We start from the raw sequence: 15,398 nt of genomic DNA, 5'->3' as shown, positions 1-15,398 counted from the left end.
AAAAAAATGTTACTGTTCTAATGAACAGTAACATGGATTTCTCTTCCTCAATTATTTCTTCTTATCTTCCTCAACAGTTTGTAGCTGTGTTAATTAATCTGTATATAGGTGGTGGGTGTAGTTAATATTGAATATTAATTTGGATTATTTATAAGCTAGTGAGTCCGTCCGTCCAGTGCATTATTTGGTTGTGCCAGGCATTGCATCTCATTTGACCACAACAGAGACATTATATTATAGTCCTTTAACTTTTATGATTCTTTAATTAAATCTTTCAACATATTTTTTTCTTGTTTTTTTTCCCTCTAATTTCATCCATCTTTCATTTTTGTTCCTTTTTATTTGATTTGAATTTTTAATATTTTATCGATTTTAAATTGGTTTTCATAATTTATTTTAGTTTGTTTTTCTATAAAATTATCGCAGTTTCAAATAAACATCTTGATATTTGATTTATAGTTGATTTTGCAAGCGTGTATATTTTATTATCGTATAATTAAGTAAAAAAGTTTTTTTTTTGAAAAATCAAAGTTATCAAACTTAATAGAGTCTATAACTTGAGTTATATGTTTGACGTGTTAAACCATGAAACTCAGATCAATCAATATATTATTGTCTCAATATTAAAAAAAAAATTTATCTTGAATTTTTTTAAAACAAAATAAAGCTTTTTACTTGTTATTCACGTTGTTTATGGAATATACAGTTTAATTCTAAACACATGATAAATAAGAAGTTGGAGATTTCAAGAATATTATACGAATGAGTTTAATAATAATAATACTAAAAAAGTTTTTTTCCACCTAGATATTTTTTTAACTTTTAAATATTTTTTTTATTACTCACTTATAATCTAATATTCACTTTTGAGGGTGTTTGAAAATGTGGTAATGATTGTTTTTTAAAGTGTTTTTTGCTTAGAAATACATTAAAATAATATATTTTATTTTTTAAAAATTATTTTTGACATTAGCATATCAAAATGATCTGAAAATACCAAAAAAATATTAATTTAAAATAAAAAATTAAAAAAATTTAATATAAAAACAAACAGATCTTTTATCATTCATCACGTGAAAACAAAAATAAAAAAGGGAACCTTGAAAGGTGTAGATCAACTGGTCATGTTCTAAGTTTGATCACTAGAGATCACCAATTCGAGTCTCGTAAACTTTAGGGCAACTGGAGACTTATATGATCGTTAATTTCAGGACTCGTGAGATTAGTTGAAGTGCGTATAAGGTAACCCGAACATCCATATTAAAAAAAAAAAAAAAAAGAAAAGAAAGGAGAAAGAGGAACCGGGGGGGGGGGGGGGGGGGGGGGGGGGGGGGCATTCACTCCACACAGAAAAAAATACAATAAGGGTGAGGTCCGCTCCCTCTGTCAATTCAAAATATTATACTTATTTGATCGTCTTCATGTTGTGCGCGCACTAACCGGAAATAAATAAAACAAAAATCACTAAAACAAAAATAGCCGTTATGTCCTCTCTCTTGCTTGTACCACTAACACTAACAAATCCCAAGAACCCTCACCATCTCTCTCTCTCTTGTAAATTCAGTTACAAATCTTTCAACTTCTCCTCTGTAATTCTCAATTCATGTGATTTTTGTTGGTTTCTTACTCTATTTTAGAAAAAAAGAAAAGAAATAATAAATCATATAAGCTACACTTCTTGATTTCTCTAATTCTCAGATACCAAAGCCTGTGCATTTCTTGATTCTCTCACTTGTTGCGACCAACACGGTGCAGTTTTCTCTGGATGTTACTAAAGAAAGATGGTAGGAACACCAGTAACACCAGCATCAAAGATGATACAGAGAACGCCGTCGACAACTCCAGGCGGTGGAACTAGGGTTCGCGAAGAGAAGATTCTAGTTACAGTTAGGGTTCGGCCGCTAAGCAGGAGAGAACAAGCATTGTATGATTTAATTGCTTGGGATTGTCCGGATGATCACACTATTCTTTTCAAGAATCCTAATCAGGAGCGACCTGCTACTTCTTATAAATTTGGTAATTATAATTATTTAGTTTATTTGTGATTTTGGATGATGAAATTGGTAATTAATTTAGATTGCATTAATTGGTGGATTAATTATTATGTTCTGATAGATAAGGTTTTTGATCCGAGTTGTTCGACGCTCAAGGTTTATGAGGAGGGAGCTAAGAATGTTGCTTTGTCTGCTCTTACCGGAATCAACGGTAATTATTATTATTAATTTGTTTTTAGAGATATTTGGGCAAGTTTTAGTAAGGAAATTTGATTTTTGTAGCGACAATTTTTGCTTATGGGCAAACTAGTAGTGGGAAGACATATACAATGAGAGGAATCACGGAGAATGCTGTTACGGACATCTTTGAGCACATAAAAAATGTAAGTTGTGCTTTATAAGTGAAATAGTTAGTGAATTTTCACGCTTGAGTGAAAGGCCTTGTAATTGCTTAATTTTTGTTATGCAATATATATATTTTTTGTTACGAATAGTTGGGATTAAGAGATTTTTAGGTGGAGTGGAATGGAATGTATTTTTCTTTTTGTACGCTGACGACATTTTTCAACCTACAGACTCAGGAGAGGGTATTTATTCTAAAGGTGTCTGCGTTGGAGATCTACAATGAGAATGTTATAGATCTTTTGAATCGTGAATCTGGTCACCTTAGGCTTTTGGATGATCCTGAGGTATGCAGCAGGTTTTTGGAAAATGTTGATGAATATTTCCAATGGATTTAGCATGGCTAATAATTTTTTCATTCTTCTGGTAAACAGAGAGGGATCATTGTGGAAAAGCTAGTTGAAGAAGTTGTCAAGGACATTCATCATTTGAGACACTTGATTGGCATTTGTGAAGGTAATTTTACTATTCATGTCTGTTATATCTCTTTGGTTCAGATGTTTCATTCCCTGTACTATCCACCATCATGGCTGTACCATATTTCGGGGAAAAGTTGCAGTTAAATCATGATACGAGAACATGAAACCCATGATGCATTATTACATAATCCTAACAAACATTGGCCACTGCAGCTCAAAGGCAAGTAGGAGAAACTTCTCTGAATGATAAGAGCTCTAGATCACATCAGATAATACGGTTGGTGAGTTTAAATCACATTGTGAATTTTACTTAATAGTGCTTAGATTTAGTTATAGTTGGTTCTTTGTTACTTAATGAGACTCGCAATCTCAAGTGTTCATCTCATAATCAACTAGGTTTTATTTATTTATTTTTTATTTATTTTTATTTTACAAATGACCTGTTATTTCAAGTATACAAATAGCTCATGGGAATCAGGTTCCTTGTGTCTGTAATCATTTGTTACTTTCTTGGTTAAAGTTCAAATGTTCACTCATGACACTGACATCTTCTGTTGCTTGCATGACTGTTTCGAATAACAGACTGTCGAAAGCAGTCTCAGGGAAAAATCAGGGTGTGTGAAGTCCTTCCTAGCAAGTTTGGTATGTATATGAACTTTCTCCTCTTCTCTATCAAGATTCATTGTAGCATGATTAATTCACTGAAGTGCTGGAAGCTCTACAGAATCTTGTGGACCTTGCTGGTAGTGAGCGTGCCTCACAAACAAATGCTGATGGTGCAAGATTCAAGGAAGGTAGTCATATTAACCGCAGTTTGTTGACACTCACAACAGTGATCAGAAAACTAAGGTCAGTTAGTGCTAAGGACCCAAACTAATGCATCATGGACTTCAGATTCTATACTATGTATCTGGTCATATTTAATAAACAAACTTACCATAAATATCCAAATCTCTCTACTGCTTTTGTATTTGCTATGACTACAAATTTCAAGATCATTCATTAGAACCTTAAAATAACTAAAAATGAAGCAATTCTATTGAGATTGTTGAGTTAAGTTGAGTGTTAATATTTGTCCATTTGTTCCGAGCATTGGCAATTGGAGAATTTAAATATATTTTGAATTTGGTGAAAACTTAGGCATCCTGGACTCTTTCTCTTGTCTAATTTATTTTTGCAGTGGTGGAAAGAGGAGTGGTCATATACCATACAGGGACTCAAAGCTCACACGGATATTGCAGCATTCACTTGGGGGTAATGCCAGAACAGCAATTATATGCACCATGAGTCCGGCTTTAAGTCATGTGGAACAAACAAGGAATACACTTTCATTTGCAACTAGTGCAAAGGAAGTTACCAACAATGCCCAAATAAATATGGTATGTTGTTTTAATTATAGTTTCCTCCTACAGAGAATTAGCAAACTATCCTTCAGTTATCACAAGATTTTTCTGTCTCCATAATGGATTAACTTGCTGGGTGCTTAGCATTGGTATCACCATGAATCTACAGCATCTTAAATTTGAGCTGCTTATCAACAGAGTCTTAACGTTTCTTTTGTAGGCAGACAGCAATTATTCTGACTGTCGTCAGACAACCATTCATCAGTTGCTGTCTCATTAAATGAGTTTGTATAGCATGCTGATTTCAAATACCCTTTGGAAACCATTCTTTATTGAATGTGGTTTCAAATAATGTAGCTTTCATCATATATGTGCACGTGTATTTTCAATATCCTTTTTTTTATTTTCATTCTACTAAGTATAAGATTTACATACTGTGTTATCTATGATTGTCTTGTCTTCATGCTGTGCGCAAACCTCAAAGGTGCTCTAATGGTTCAGGTTGTTTCAGACAAGAAATTAGTTAAGCATTTGCAGAAGGAAGTGGAAAGACTTGAAGCAGAGCTGCGGAGTCCAGAGCCTTCTTCGGCTTCTTATTTGCAGTCTTTACTAATAGAAAAGAATTTACAAATTGAGCAGGTACATGAGTGTCTGGAAAAATGCAAAAGTAAATGATTTCCATCTCAATGATTAGTTGTGAATAGTGGATTTCTGACTGGAAGTAGATTACCAGTCGAGCAAGTAGAATGGAACCATTGACATTAAGAATTATTTGATTTTGCATATTCTGTTACTGTCTGATGAAAAATCTCTGAGCTATAGTGAAATCCTTCTCTAAATTTAAATTTCTTGAGCATAGAATAGGAAATTTATACATCTATTATATGCAAAATATAATGCTAATTTAAAGTGCTTTCCCTCTCTTCTACTAAATGTTTCATTTGTTTCACCTTTGATTCGTAGCTGCATATAATAGCTTTTTCTTCAATTGTTTTAACTGGAATGAAAATTTAACAAAATGCCAAAGGTTTGTAGAATGACTCATACTACTTTCCCATCTTTATAGGGTTAATTTGTAAATAACTTCTTCTATGCAGATGGAGAGAGAAATGAAAGAGCTGAAGCGGCAGAGAGACCATGCGCAATCCCAACTTGAAGAAGAAAGAATTGCACGCAAAGAGCAGAAGGTTGTTCTAGTGACTACCTTTGCATCTATTTTTCAGTTTCCATTTTGTTTCTAACTTTTGACATTTCCAGGGTACAAATCAATGTGGACCCTCTGGACAAGTAGCCAGGTGTCTTTCATTTCCTGTTGAGAGTGGACAGGTTGTTGGTGGTAAGCCTACAGAAGCACAACAGATGAATGTGGTTGGAAGGCAGGCAATGGTTCGACAGTCAGTCACTTCTACAGATCCTTCCATGCTTGTTCAAGAAATTCGTAAGCTTGAGCAGCGACAGAGGCAACTGGGTGTGGAAGCGAATCGAGCACTTGAAATACTTCATAAGGAGGTTTCTTCCCACAGACTGGGTAATCAAGCAACTGCTGAAACCATAGCAAATATGCTGTCTGATATCAAGGAAATGCAAGTAGTTTCCACTTTTGCAGGAGAAATTGTAAATGGAGAGAAGGCCAATGCTGCCAGCTTGAAAGAAGAGATCACTCGGTTGAACTCTCATGAATGTACCATTGTGTCTCTAGAAAGGAAGCTTGATAATGTTCAGAAATCCATTGACATGTTGGTTTCCTCTTTTTCAAGTACTGAGGAGACTCCAAACTCCAAGGTCCAATTAAAGAAGAAGATCTTTCCTTTTGCATTGAACAATAGTTCAAGCATGCAAAACATAATAAGGTCCCCATGCTCACCTCTGACCTCTTCTGGTGGGGTAGTGGATAATGAGATTGAGAACAGAGCCCCTGAGAACAGTAATGCATTGTTTTGTAGCAATTCATTAGCCAGGCCATCTGAAGCTACTCCACCGAAGAGTGGTAAAAATGGCAACCGTACTCCTTCAAGGGAGGTAACTCCAGCATCTGGTTCTAATTCGGTAAATGTGAAGAAAATGCAGAGGATGTTCAAGAATGCTGCAGAAGAGAACATACGGAGTATTAGAGCTTATGTTACTGAGTTAAAAGAAAGGGTGGCAAAGTTGCAATATCAAAAGCAACTTCTAGTTTGCCAGGTATAAACTATTTGTGTGCCTTGAAGTTCCTTATTCTTAATTTACATCTCACATCTCTTGAAATAATTGGTTCTTTGATTTCACTTTCATGGGTTAGGGCCAATGAATATACTAGTTTTGGGTCAATAAGACAAACAAGTTTTAAAGGCATTGATTTTTTCTTACTTGCAACTATGACACTGCTAGTTATTTGAAACAACCATATGCATGATAATATATGTCAATCCTGAAAGAAGAAATGATAATCGTACTATGACCATCACTACTAAAATTGAATAATTTATTTGATTTCTAATTTCTTACTTTTTTATCAAGAATTCCAAAGGATATTTAGTTTCTGGTGTGTTCTCCCTGCAAAGCAGTGCAATAGAGAGAAAAACTAGAAAAAAGAAAAGAAAAGTTTGCAGTCCATTGATGATTGGTATGGTTATTATGTTGAATTAATTACTTATTATAGAGATACATGAAGCATTTTTATCATCGACAGGTGTTGGAGCTCGAGGCAAATGAGGAAGCAACCACCGAGACAGAAAATATGGACCAGTCTCCCATGCCATGGCACTTGGTTTTTGATGATCAAAGAAAACAAATTATTATGTTATGGCACTTGTGCCATGTTTCAATCATACATCGTACACAATTTTATTTGTTATTCAGAGGGGAACCTGGTGATCAGATATATCTGGAAGTTGAGCTTAGACGGTTGACATGGTTGGAGCAGCATTTGGCTGAACTTGGCAATGCAAGCCCAGCACTGCTAGGTGATGAACCTGCAAGCTCAGTGTCATCAAGGTAATCTCAGGTGTCTTTAACCAAATATGCACGTGCTGCATTTCTCAATCTATTTTCAGTAAATGATATGACCACTGACCATTTGTAACTTGGTGTTTTTATGCAGTATCAAAGCTCTGAGACAAGAAAGAGAATATCTTGCTAAGAGGGTGAATTCAAAGCTTACAGTAGATGAAAGAGAAATGCTATATGTGAAATGGGAAATCCCACAAGGAGGGAAACAAAGGAGGCTTCAACTGGTGAACAAATTGTGGACAGACCCTCTTAACATGCAACACATTAAAGAGAGCGCAGAAATCGTCGCAAAGCTTGTTGGGTTTTGTGAATCCGGTGAACATGTCAGCAAGGAGATGTTTGAGCTAAATTTTGCAAACCCTTGTGATAAGAAGACATGGATGGGGTGGAATTTGATATCTAGCCTTTTAAATCTGTAGCAAAAGAAGAAACAGGATATCAATACGTGACCATTTTGTAAGTAAATTCTCAGAACTCGGATCCCTTGTAATTTTTTTTCGCAGCAGAAATGAAGATCAGTAGTTTAAAGTTCTTCTCATGGTGATAGTATTTATTCATCCATTCATTCCTCATCTTTGAAATTGAACTAGATAAATCATTGATAAGGAATGTGGAGCTGGGGAAAAGTTGTTAGCCATGCAAATGCTGTATAGAAGCAGGGTATTTGGACTGTATTTCTTGGTTGTGAGATTATACTTGGTTATGGTTGTATGAATTTTATCAAATTCAGATAACAGCATGTAAGTCGAAATTGGAAAGAATTGCAATGTTTGAACATTTTCCGCAGCAAAACCGTTTTGGCACTCGGCACTTGATAGCAAAACAGTTGGTTGGAATGCGCTGTTTAATAAAAAACAATTTTACTAAAAAAAGAAAAAATTGTTAATACTAATTAAAGATTAAAAAGCTAAAAAAATAGATGCAAATTAATATATTTGATTATATTTTACGGAGAGCTCTTAATTTTATTTATTTATATGGTGATAATATTTTTTTATATATATGAAAATATTCTCGCAATTTTAACTTGAATGTTTTAAAACTATAAGAATAATACATTTCATGTATTGTCGTATGAAACTTTTTGACAATGATATTAAACTTGACAAGGTCTAGCAGGTCAACTTGGAGGGCTCCTGATCTAGCTCTTTTCTTGGCCAATTTTTCAAATAAAATTGTATATAAATTGACTTGATATGACTTAGTTAAATCATTTCGGCACTTGATAACAAAACTGTTAGTTGATATATACTCCATCACGAGTTTAATAAAAAATAATTTTATTGGAAATAAATAAAAAATACAATCTTTGTGATGCCTTTTTTAGCCTCAAGAAAAGTTCTAATAAACATAAAATTCATGGAATCTCATATGTATCAATAAATATTAAAAAAAGTTGTTAACACTAATTAAAGATCAAATAATGAAACTGATAAATAGATGTAGATTAAGATATCTGATTATATTTCGTGGGGAGCTCTTAATTTTTTTTATATTTATTTATATGGTGATAATCTTTTTTATATATAAGAAAATAATAATTTAAATTTCATGAAAAAATAATTTGCTAGTATAACACCTTTTCTTATTAATATTTGTAATATAATAAATTTTTTTTGTTTTATGTTATTTATTTAATAAAAATAAAAAACAATCCGAACAAATATATAAAAAAAGATTTGGATAATTTAAAATAAAAATAAAAAAGGTATTTGTCTAATTAAAATCATTTTATCTTATTAACGTAGTCAGTTTATTTTGGTAATTTTTTGTTAGAATATTTGTTTTTTAAACATCTTATAGTAATCTCAAAGAAAGATTTTAACTAAAAAAAATATTTTGACAATTTTAACTTGAATTTATTAACACCATAAGAATAATACATTGTTGGTAGCAATGTTATCAAAACCAACCAAGCCTGGTAGGTCAACTTGGAGGGCCCCGACCCAGCTCTTTTCTTGGCCAGTTTTTTAAATAAAATTATGTACAAGTCGACTCAGTTAAAACCTGATTTGATTAACAAAATAAAGATGTGTACTTTTATTTTTTAAAATATTAAGGCAATGATGTTTTAGATTAACCTAGGTTTTTAAGACGTTGTCGTTTACTCTTCAGCAATGTTATTAAACACAACAAAGTTTATTGGATCCACGTGGTGATTCGTAGATCTAGCCTCTAGACTAGGCCACATTTTAAAGTTAATTGCATGAAAGTTGACTTGGCAAGTGCTATCGTGACAAGGTCAACTCGGACAAAACTTAGTTTGCTCTTTAAAAATAAATGACATTGTTTATAAAAATATTTAGAATGATGATATTTTGAATAGATCTGGATCAAGCCAGATTAACCCTCCCCTGTCTATGACTTAGATCATGACCATTATTGTGTGTTAATAACCTTGGTTTTTTGGAAGCTATTTTTTATTTAATTGAACAATTATAAAAAGAGACTTTGCTCTAAAAACAACAAACAAATTATTGAGAAAAGATGTATTTCTTCAATTCTCACCCAATTTCCTTATTAATGCATATCTTTATTTTCAATGAAAGCATGTTTTTTTTTTATTGTAAGCAATGTTTTTAAATAAAAAAAAATCTATCATGATCTCAAAAGGAATTTCTTAAAAAAATATTAAAATAATATCTCAATATTTTGCATATGATTGAAAAAAAAATGATAAAATCATGTTAGAAATATATCAAAGAAATCTAAACAACACATATTTTATTTTCATCAAATATTCATGAGAAATTTTTTATTATTTCTTATCAGATACATAATAGTAATAATTAAAAAAGATGATAACATTATTATAAAAATATATATTATTATTTAAGAACTATGAGAAAATTGAATAATAATTTAAATATCATGTCAGGTGTTTTTCATAATGCATTTCAGTAAAAAAAAAATCTTAGAAAAAAACATAGAAAAGAGCCAAATTCCTAATAAAAAGAAGGTCATGTTCACATGTCTAGCCTTCATCATTTTTTTTTACTCGCAAGGAAGGATACATGTCATTCACCATTTTTAAAAAAAAATAAGACGGCGCATTATTTGATATCTTAGGTTCTAATGACCTCTTAGGTGGCTGAAAAATTAGGTTATAGTTTTTCGGACCGAGAATTCATTTTTAACCTATTTTAACTTAAAGCACTTAATAAATACTCTTAAAATCTCAATAAACTAATTTCTCAACTCAAAACATCCTTAAACGATTTAAAAATACAAAATTAAACAAAAAATTCTTATCAACCCCGATCTATTTTTCACACAATATTGTAACTCAAAAATACATTAGTAGCACTCCTCTCATTACGAGAAACACATTAACATCAAATTTGACTTTTTTTGTTTATAAAAGTTTCTCAACCAACCGCTTTCTCTCTCATTTAATATTTTTTTAATGACTTTCTCTCCTCTCTGAAATATAAACACTGAAATATAAATAAAATAAAGTATTGAATCAAAATGTATATTTCTCAAGCTAAAGGGATCATAAAAGTAATTGAAAAAATCCAAAGGAAAAGGTCTTCAAAAAGATGCTGAATTAACAATGTGAAAAAAAAAACTTGTATTTTTTCTCACCATCAATTTTGTCTCATTTTTAATCTTTTGAAAATAATAAAACCAAGTTTTTTTTTTTGCAAAACTAAAAACTAACATAATATCTGGATGATTTTTAAGACCGTGATAATTTTATAAAAAATAATACAAAATAAATTATTAATTTTAATCTTTAATTAACGTAACATGAAAGGATAAAATAAAAAAAAAGTCAATAACTAGAGTAAAAAAAATTAAATAACCAAAATATTCATAAACACCATGGGTTTTACAGTTTTTTGGTGCGTGGTGAACAATGAAACACCATTTATTTCAGTTTTTTTTTTTTTTAAAAAAAATGTAATGTAAAAGGGATGTGAGGTATTTTATCTTAAATGTGCTTGTAACTTATAGGGTGTTAAAAAAAAGAGAGTTCATATATAATATTTTTATTATTTGACTAAATCTAATATATTAAAGTTAGATAATATGAATATTATAAATAATAGTGAGTCAAAAACTTAATAAATAGATACTTGAAACCGTTTAACCCGACCTAATTCGTATAACCCAATATAAATAACCTAAAGTTCTTTGTATAAATAATATTTTTCATTCTCTCTTTTCATTTTTTTCTTCTCTAGCCTTCACACTCACAACTACCTCTCATTCTATCATTGTCTTTCTATTCTCAATATTCTCCACTTTCATATAAATTATAGCTATTGATTTTAAAGTTTGATATAATAAAGTAACAATGCATTTTACAATTCCAATTTTTCTCAGAAACCTAAAAACCATAAGAAAACAAATAAAAATTTCAAGAATCATATTAAACTTCTATTTTATTAGTCAAATCACAAACCTAAAAAGCACTTTATACTCTCTTCATGCTAGTTTGTTTTTGTATTATATTATACCCTAACTGTTTGATAAAATACTTAACTATATGATAGTTTTTATGTTGTTCATAATAAATAAATAAATATATATATATATATATATATATATATATATTTTTCAAGAGTCTTACTTGGTTTTAATAGTGCAAACCAATATTATTTTTTTAGGATTGTCAAAGAAAAAAAAATTTAATATATTCAACCTTGAATATTCATAAAATTTCAATTCAACCCTTAAATTAAATAAATTTATAAATCAAAACCCAACGTAATATATTCACAAATACCCTAGTAACTTGTATAAAAAATAAAGAAAGAATAATAAAAAAAAAGTAAAAGAAGAAAACCTATAAAAGGAAAATAAAAGGAAAAAGAGGTGGTGGACAGGGGTACATAGGTCTTTTAGAGTAATTATTGCCAGCGTAACGTTTCTGTACCGTACCCTAAATAAACCCTCTTCTTCTTCTTCTTCAGATTATGATCTTCGGAATCCCTCTTTCTGTATCCCTCTTGCTCTACGATATCTGTCTCAAAGATTAAATCCAATAACTGATAAATAATTATCTAAGAAAAAAAGAAGAAAAAAAATGGGAAGGGAAAGAGAGGTTCCAAATAAATCAGAAAAAGAAGTAATCTCATACACAGTGGAGCAGCTGGTTGCCGTCAATCCCTACAATCCTGACATCCTCCCCGATCTCGAAAACTACGTTAACGAACAGGTCTCTTTTTCTCTCTTCGCTTCTTTTTTTTTTTCCTTTTCAATTCCTTCTTCGCTCTTTTTTTTTGTTGGTTTAAAAACATAAACAAATGAAATCCAGGTTTCGTCGCAAACATACAGCCTAGATGCAAATCTTTGCCTTCTTCGCCTCTATCAGGTATTTATTGGTTCAGTAATCTTGACTTAGATTTGATATGAGTGGATGCTTTATTATCTATCTATCAATTAATTATTTCAGTTTGAGCCGGAGAGAATGAGCACCCAAATTGTGGCTCGCATTCTCGTTAAGGTCAGTTTAAGCCCTCCCTTAAGCTTGTATGACTTTGGTAGATTATTGGCATGTGATTGTAATTGTAATGCTTGCTTGTGTCTTCCCTTTTGGAACAGGCACTCATGGCAATGCCAGCTCCTGATTTCAGCCTTTGTCTCTTTTTGATTCCGGAGCGAGTGGTATCTTTCTTTCTGTTACTTTATTTTTCTTCTTTTTATACATGTGTGAAATCTCGTATGCATTTAGGTATTACACAGGGTCATACAAATACATGTGAGCATGCTTTATCACGGGATTCAATTTGTTATGTGGCAAGTTATAAAGGACATCCAATTGTTTAGTATCAGGGATTATTGCTCAAAGTTTTACATTAGTTGACTATTTTCTTTTATGAGCTTATATATATATATATATGTGTGTGTGTGTGTAATTACGGTTGGGACGGTCTGCTATTTTTGGATGAGTTAGCATAGAACATGTCAGATTCCGAATTCATTTTGCTTTCATGTTCTTTTAAGTTGGTCTGTTAGTTTTGGGTTTTTTTCTGAGTTTGAAAATATAGTTGGTATGCTGGTTTTCTGGTAATTTAATTTATCCATGTATTGTATCTTTCAGCAAATGGAGGAACAGTTCAAGACACTGATTGTTCTCTCACATTATTTGGAGGTACATCTCTGATTCTGTCACTGGACCTGTACAGTTTGTGTAAAATAGATGAATTTTAAAGCACCTGCTTCTTCATCTGCAGACAGGAAGGTTCCGTCAATTCTGGGATGAAGCTGCTAAGAGTCGCCACATAGTTGAAGCTGTACCAGGTTTTAATGAATTTTTTGATAGTTTCTTTTGTTTGCCTTTTGCTGTCTTTTTGTTGCCTAGTTGTCTAGATAGACATGTAAAGTTCAAAGAACTAACATTTTAGAGGTATTAGATCATCTTTACATACGACTAGGGTATTCCATTCACACAGGAGCAAACAAATTGGCAGATTTAGTAGTATGTTTGTGGGCATGATTACTATTCTATATGGATACAGGTGCTAGGGGAAAATCTGTCATGTAAGTGAGCTTGTGCTCACACGTGCTTGCATTGGTAATTATGTGTTGTAGTAGTTGTTGATTTGTGTACAGTGTCGTGCTCTTCATTCAGCTCTAGAAATAAAGGGAGTTTGACTTGCCGTGCTTTTGTTACCAAGTCGGTGATTAACATGGCCCCTACTGTTTTTATTGATGCCACCTTGTATCTTTCTTTTGTATGTTTGTGTACTGTGTGCTTTGTCTTACAAGAGGTTTGAATGCAGGTTTTGAGCAAGCAATCCAAGCCTATGCAATTCACCTGCTTTCTTTGACTTATCAAAAGGTCCCTAGGTCTGTGCTGGCTGAGGTATGCTTCTATTTCATGCTTTGCACTCTTATGCAATATATACGTTGAACTTTGCTTTATTTTTGTGTCTGCTCTGTATGATTTGTTTGATAGCATGAAATTGGTGGTGAAAAGCTTTTATTATTTACAAAGGCTGAAAACATGTTGCAGCCCTGCATTAAATTGGAGATGGTTTTGCTGTCCCAACAAGAAAAAATTCTAAGTAAAATGGTGTCTGATTTTGATAATGGCATCACTGATGTTCTCTAGAACTGTTGGATGCGTGTAACTGGTTTTGTTATATATGGAGTATTTGTTTGATGGTTAGCTTCATGTTTTTTCCCAAATACTGTGCTTATCTTCTGTGTCTAATTTCATTTGGTGTGATAAGAAAGATTCCAAGAAGTTACAACTATATTCTATGTCTAGACCAGCTGCTAGTTATGTCTCTATGCAGGTTTAATGACATTTTTTACCCCTGAATTATTTGTGAATGTGGATTGAATTTTCATTATCATCTATAAAAATTTCAGTTGAAAATACTCGAATATGAAGTTTTTAGGACGAGTTTTGATCAAGGTCAAAGTTTTATCCGTTGACCCAACAACCAATTTAAACAGAGACAATATTGTCCAAATCATATTAGTTCGAGGAAAAAAATGATCAGATTAATAGTACGAGTTTCTATGTGCCGCAACCTCAATAGTTTAGGAGCTAAAACTGTCATTGAACTCATCCATGCCAAAATCTTACTTAACTGGGCATGTATGTGGCAGGCAATCAACATCGAAGGTCTATCCTTGGACAAGTTCCTAGAACAGCAGGTGGCCAATTGTGGTTGGATATTGGAGAAGAGCCATGGGCGGGGACAACTCATTGTCCTACCAAGTAATGAATTTAATCATCCTGAGCTTAAGAAGAACACTGCAGATAGCATTCCTTTAGAGCATGTTGCCCGCATCTTCCCCATTCTTGGTTGACCCCTTTCGAGGGGCTAGGGATTTTTTATCTGGTTCCTCTTTTCAGCAAAAGCTCTGGGACTCTAAGTTGGGCTGCCACTACTAGCTCTCAGTAACTTTGCATAGATGTTAAATCATTTTGGTGCTACGGTAACCACTCCCATGGCTTGTTTGTTCAGTATATGGGATTTAGTCCAAACAACGGAGCGCGCAATTGATAAACCTTGTAATGAATCTTCTCTCATTTGCATGTGTTGTGCCCTGGATGCAGAACTTTTATTTAGACGTTAACAATACAATGCAATTTTGAACCCAATTGCAACCAGTTCTCGTATTGTAATTCAAAATCTAGAATTTGACCTGAGTGGATGACAACTTAGTGGCCCTTTTGGCACTTGGAGAAGCTGGCTTTGAATGTTCCACTTGCATCCATCTTCCATTTCATTGCATTGCCAGAATGTGCATGACGTTTCATATATGTTGGCTGCTTTGAGGCC

The 15,398-nt window shown here is 32.5% G+C and overlaps 2 protein-coding genes across 2 annotated transcripts; both read left to right on the top strand.

Annotated features, from left to right (window-relative positions):
* The first annotated feature begins 1,422 nt into the window (after window positions 1-1,422).
* Window positions 1,423-7,684, top strand: LOC18100283 (kinesin-like protein NACK2). Its single transcript, XM_006381501.3, has 14 exons — window positions 1,423-2,016; window positions 2,116-2,205; window positions 2,277-2,377; window positions 2,570-2,683; window positions 2,771-2,852; window positions 3,029-3,096; window positions 3,398-3,457; window positions 3,540-3,664; window positions 3,996-4,194; window positions 4,660-4,797; window positions 5,256-5,345; window positions 5,416-6,339; window positions 6,827-7,131; window positions 7,238-7,684. The coding sequence occupies exons 1-14, from the start codon at window positions 1,782-1,784 to the stop codon at window positions 7,563-7,565; spliced, it is 2,859 nt and encodes a 952-aa protein (XP_006381563.2). The 5' UTR covers window positions 1,423-1,781; the 3' UTR covers window positions 7,566-7,684.
* A 4,352-nt stretch (window positions 7,685-12,036) lies between these two features.
* On the top strand, window positions 12,037-15,304 carry LOC18100282 (eukaryotic translation initiation factor 3 subunit K). The gene is made up of 8 exons (XM_006381500.3): window positions 12,037-12,313; window positions 12,413-12,469; window positions 12,551-12,601; window positions 12,700-12,762; window positions 13,199-13,249; window positions 13,332-13,398; window positions 13,881-13,963; window positions 14,719-15,304. The coding sequence occupies exons 1-8, from the start codon at window positions 12,182-12,184 to the stop codon at window positions 14,920-14,922; spliced, it is 708 nt and encodes a 235-aa protein (XP_006381562.1). The 5' UTR covers window positions 12,037-12,181; the 3' UTR covers window positions 14,923-15,304.
* The last annotated feature ends 94 nt before the right edge of the window (window positions 15,305-15,398 follow it).

This window comes from Populus trichocarpa, chromosome 6, assembly GCF_000002775.5.
Source record: "Populus trichocarpa isolate Nisqually-1 chromosome 6, P.trichocarpa_v4.1, whole genome shotgun sequence".
Classification (NCBI taxonomy): Eukaryota; Viridiplantae; Streptophyta; class Magnoliopsida; order Malpighiales; family Salicaceae; genus Populus; species Populus trichocarpa.
Note: the sequence above shows the minus strand (reverse complement) of the source record. Positions and strands in the feature narration are given on the sequence as shown.

Excerpts from the sequence above, each read along its gene's own strand:
- LOC18100283 (XM_006381501.3), top strand. The coding sequence starts at position 1,782 with ATGGTAGGAACACCAGTAACACCAGCATCAAAGATGATACAGAGAACG. Across the intron at positions 3,097-3,397 it reads CACATCAGATAATACGGTTG|ACTGTCGAAAGCAGTCTCAG; the intron begins GTGAGTTTAAAT and ends TTCGAATAACAG. Across the intron at positions 3,458-3,539 it reads AGTCCTTCCTAGCAAGTTTG|AATCTTGTGGACCTTGCTGG; the intron begins GTATGTATATGA and ends GAAGCTCTACAG.
- LOC18100282 (XM_006381500.3), top strand. The coding sequence starts at position 12,182 with ATGGGAAGGGAAAGAGAGGTTCCAAATAAATCAGAAAAAGAAGTAATC. Across the intron at positions 12,314-12,412 it reads AAAACTACGTTAACGAACAG|GTTTCGTCGCAAACATACAG; the intron begins GTCTCTTTTTCT and ends AATGAAATCCAG. Across the intron at positions 13,399-13,880 it reads CATAGTTGAAGCTGTACCAG|GTTTTGAGCAAGCAATCCAA; the intron begins GTTTTAATGAAT and ends GTTTGAATGCAG.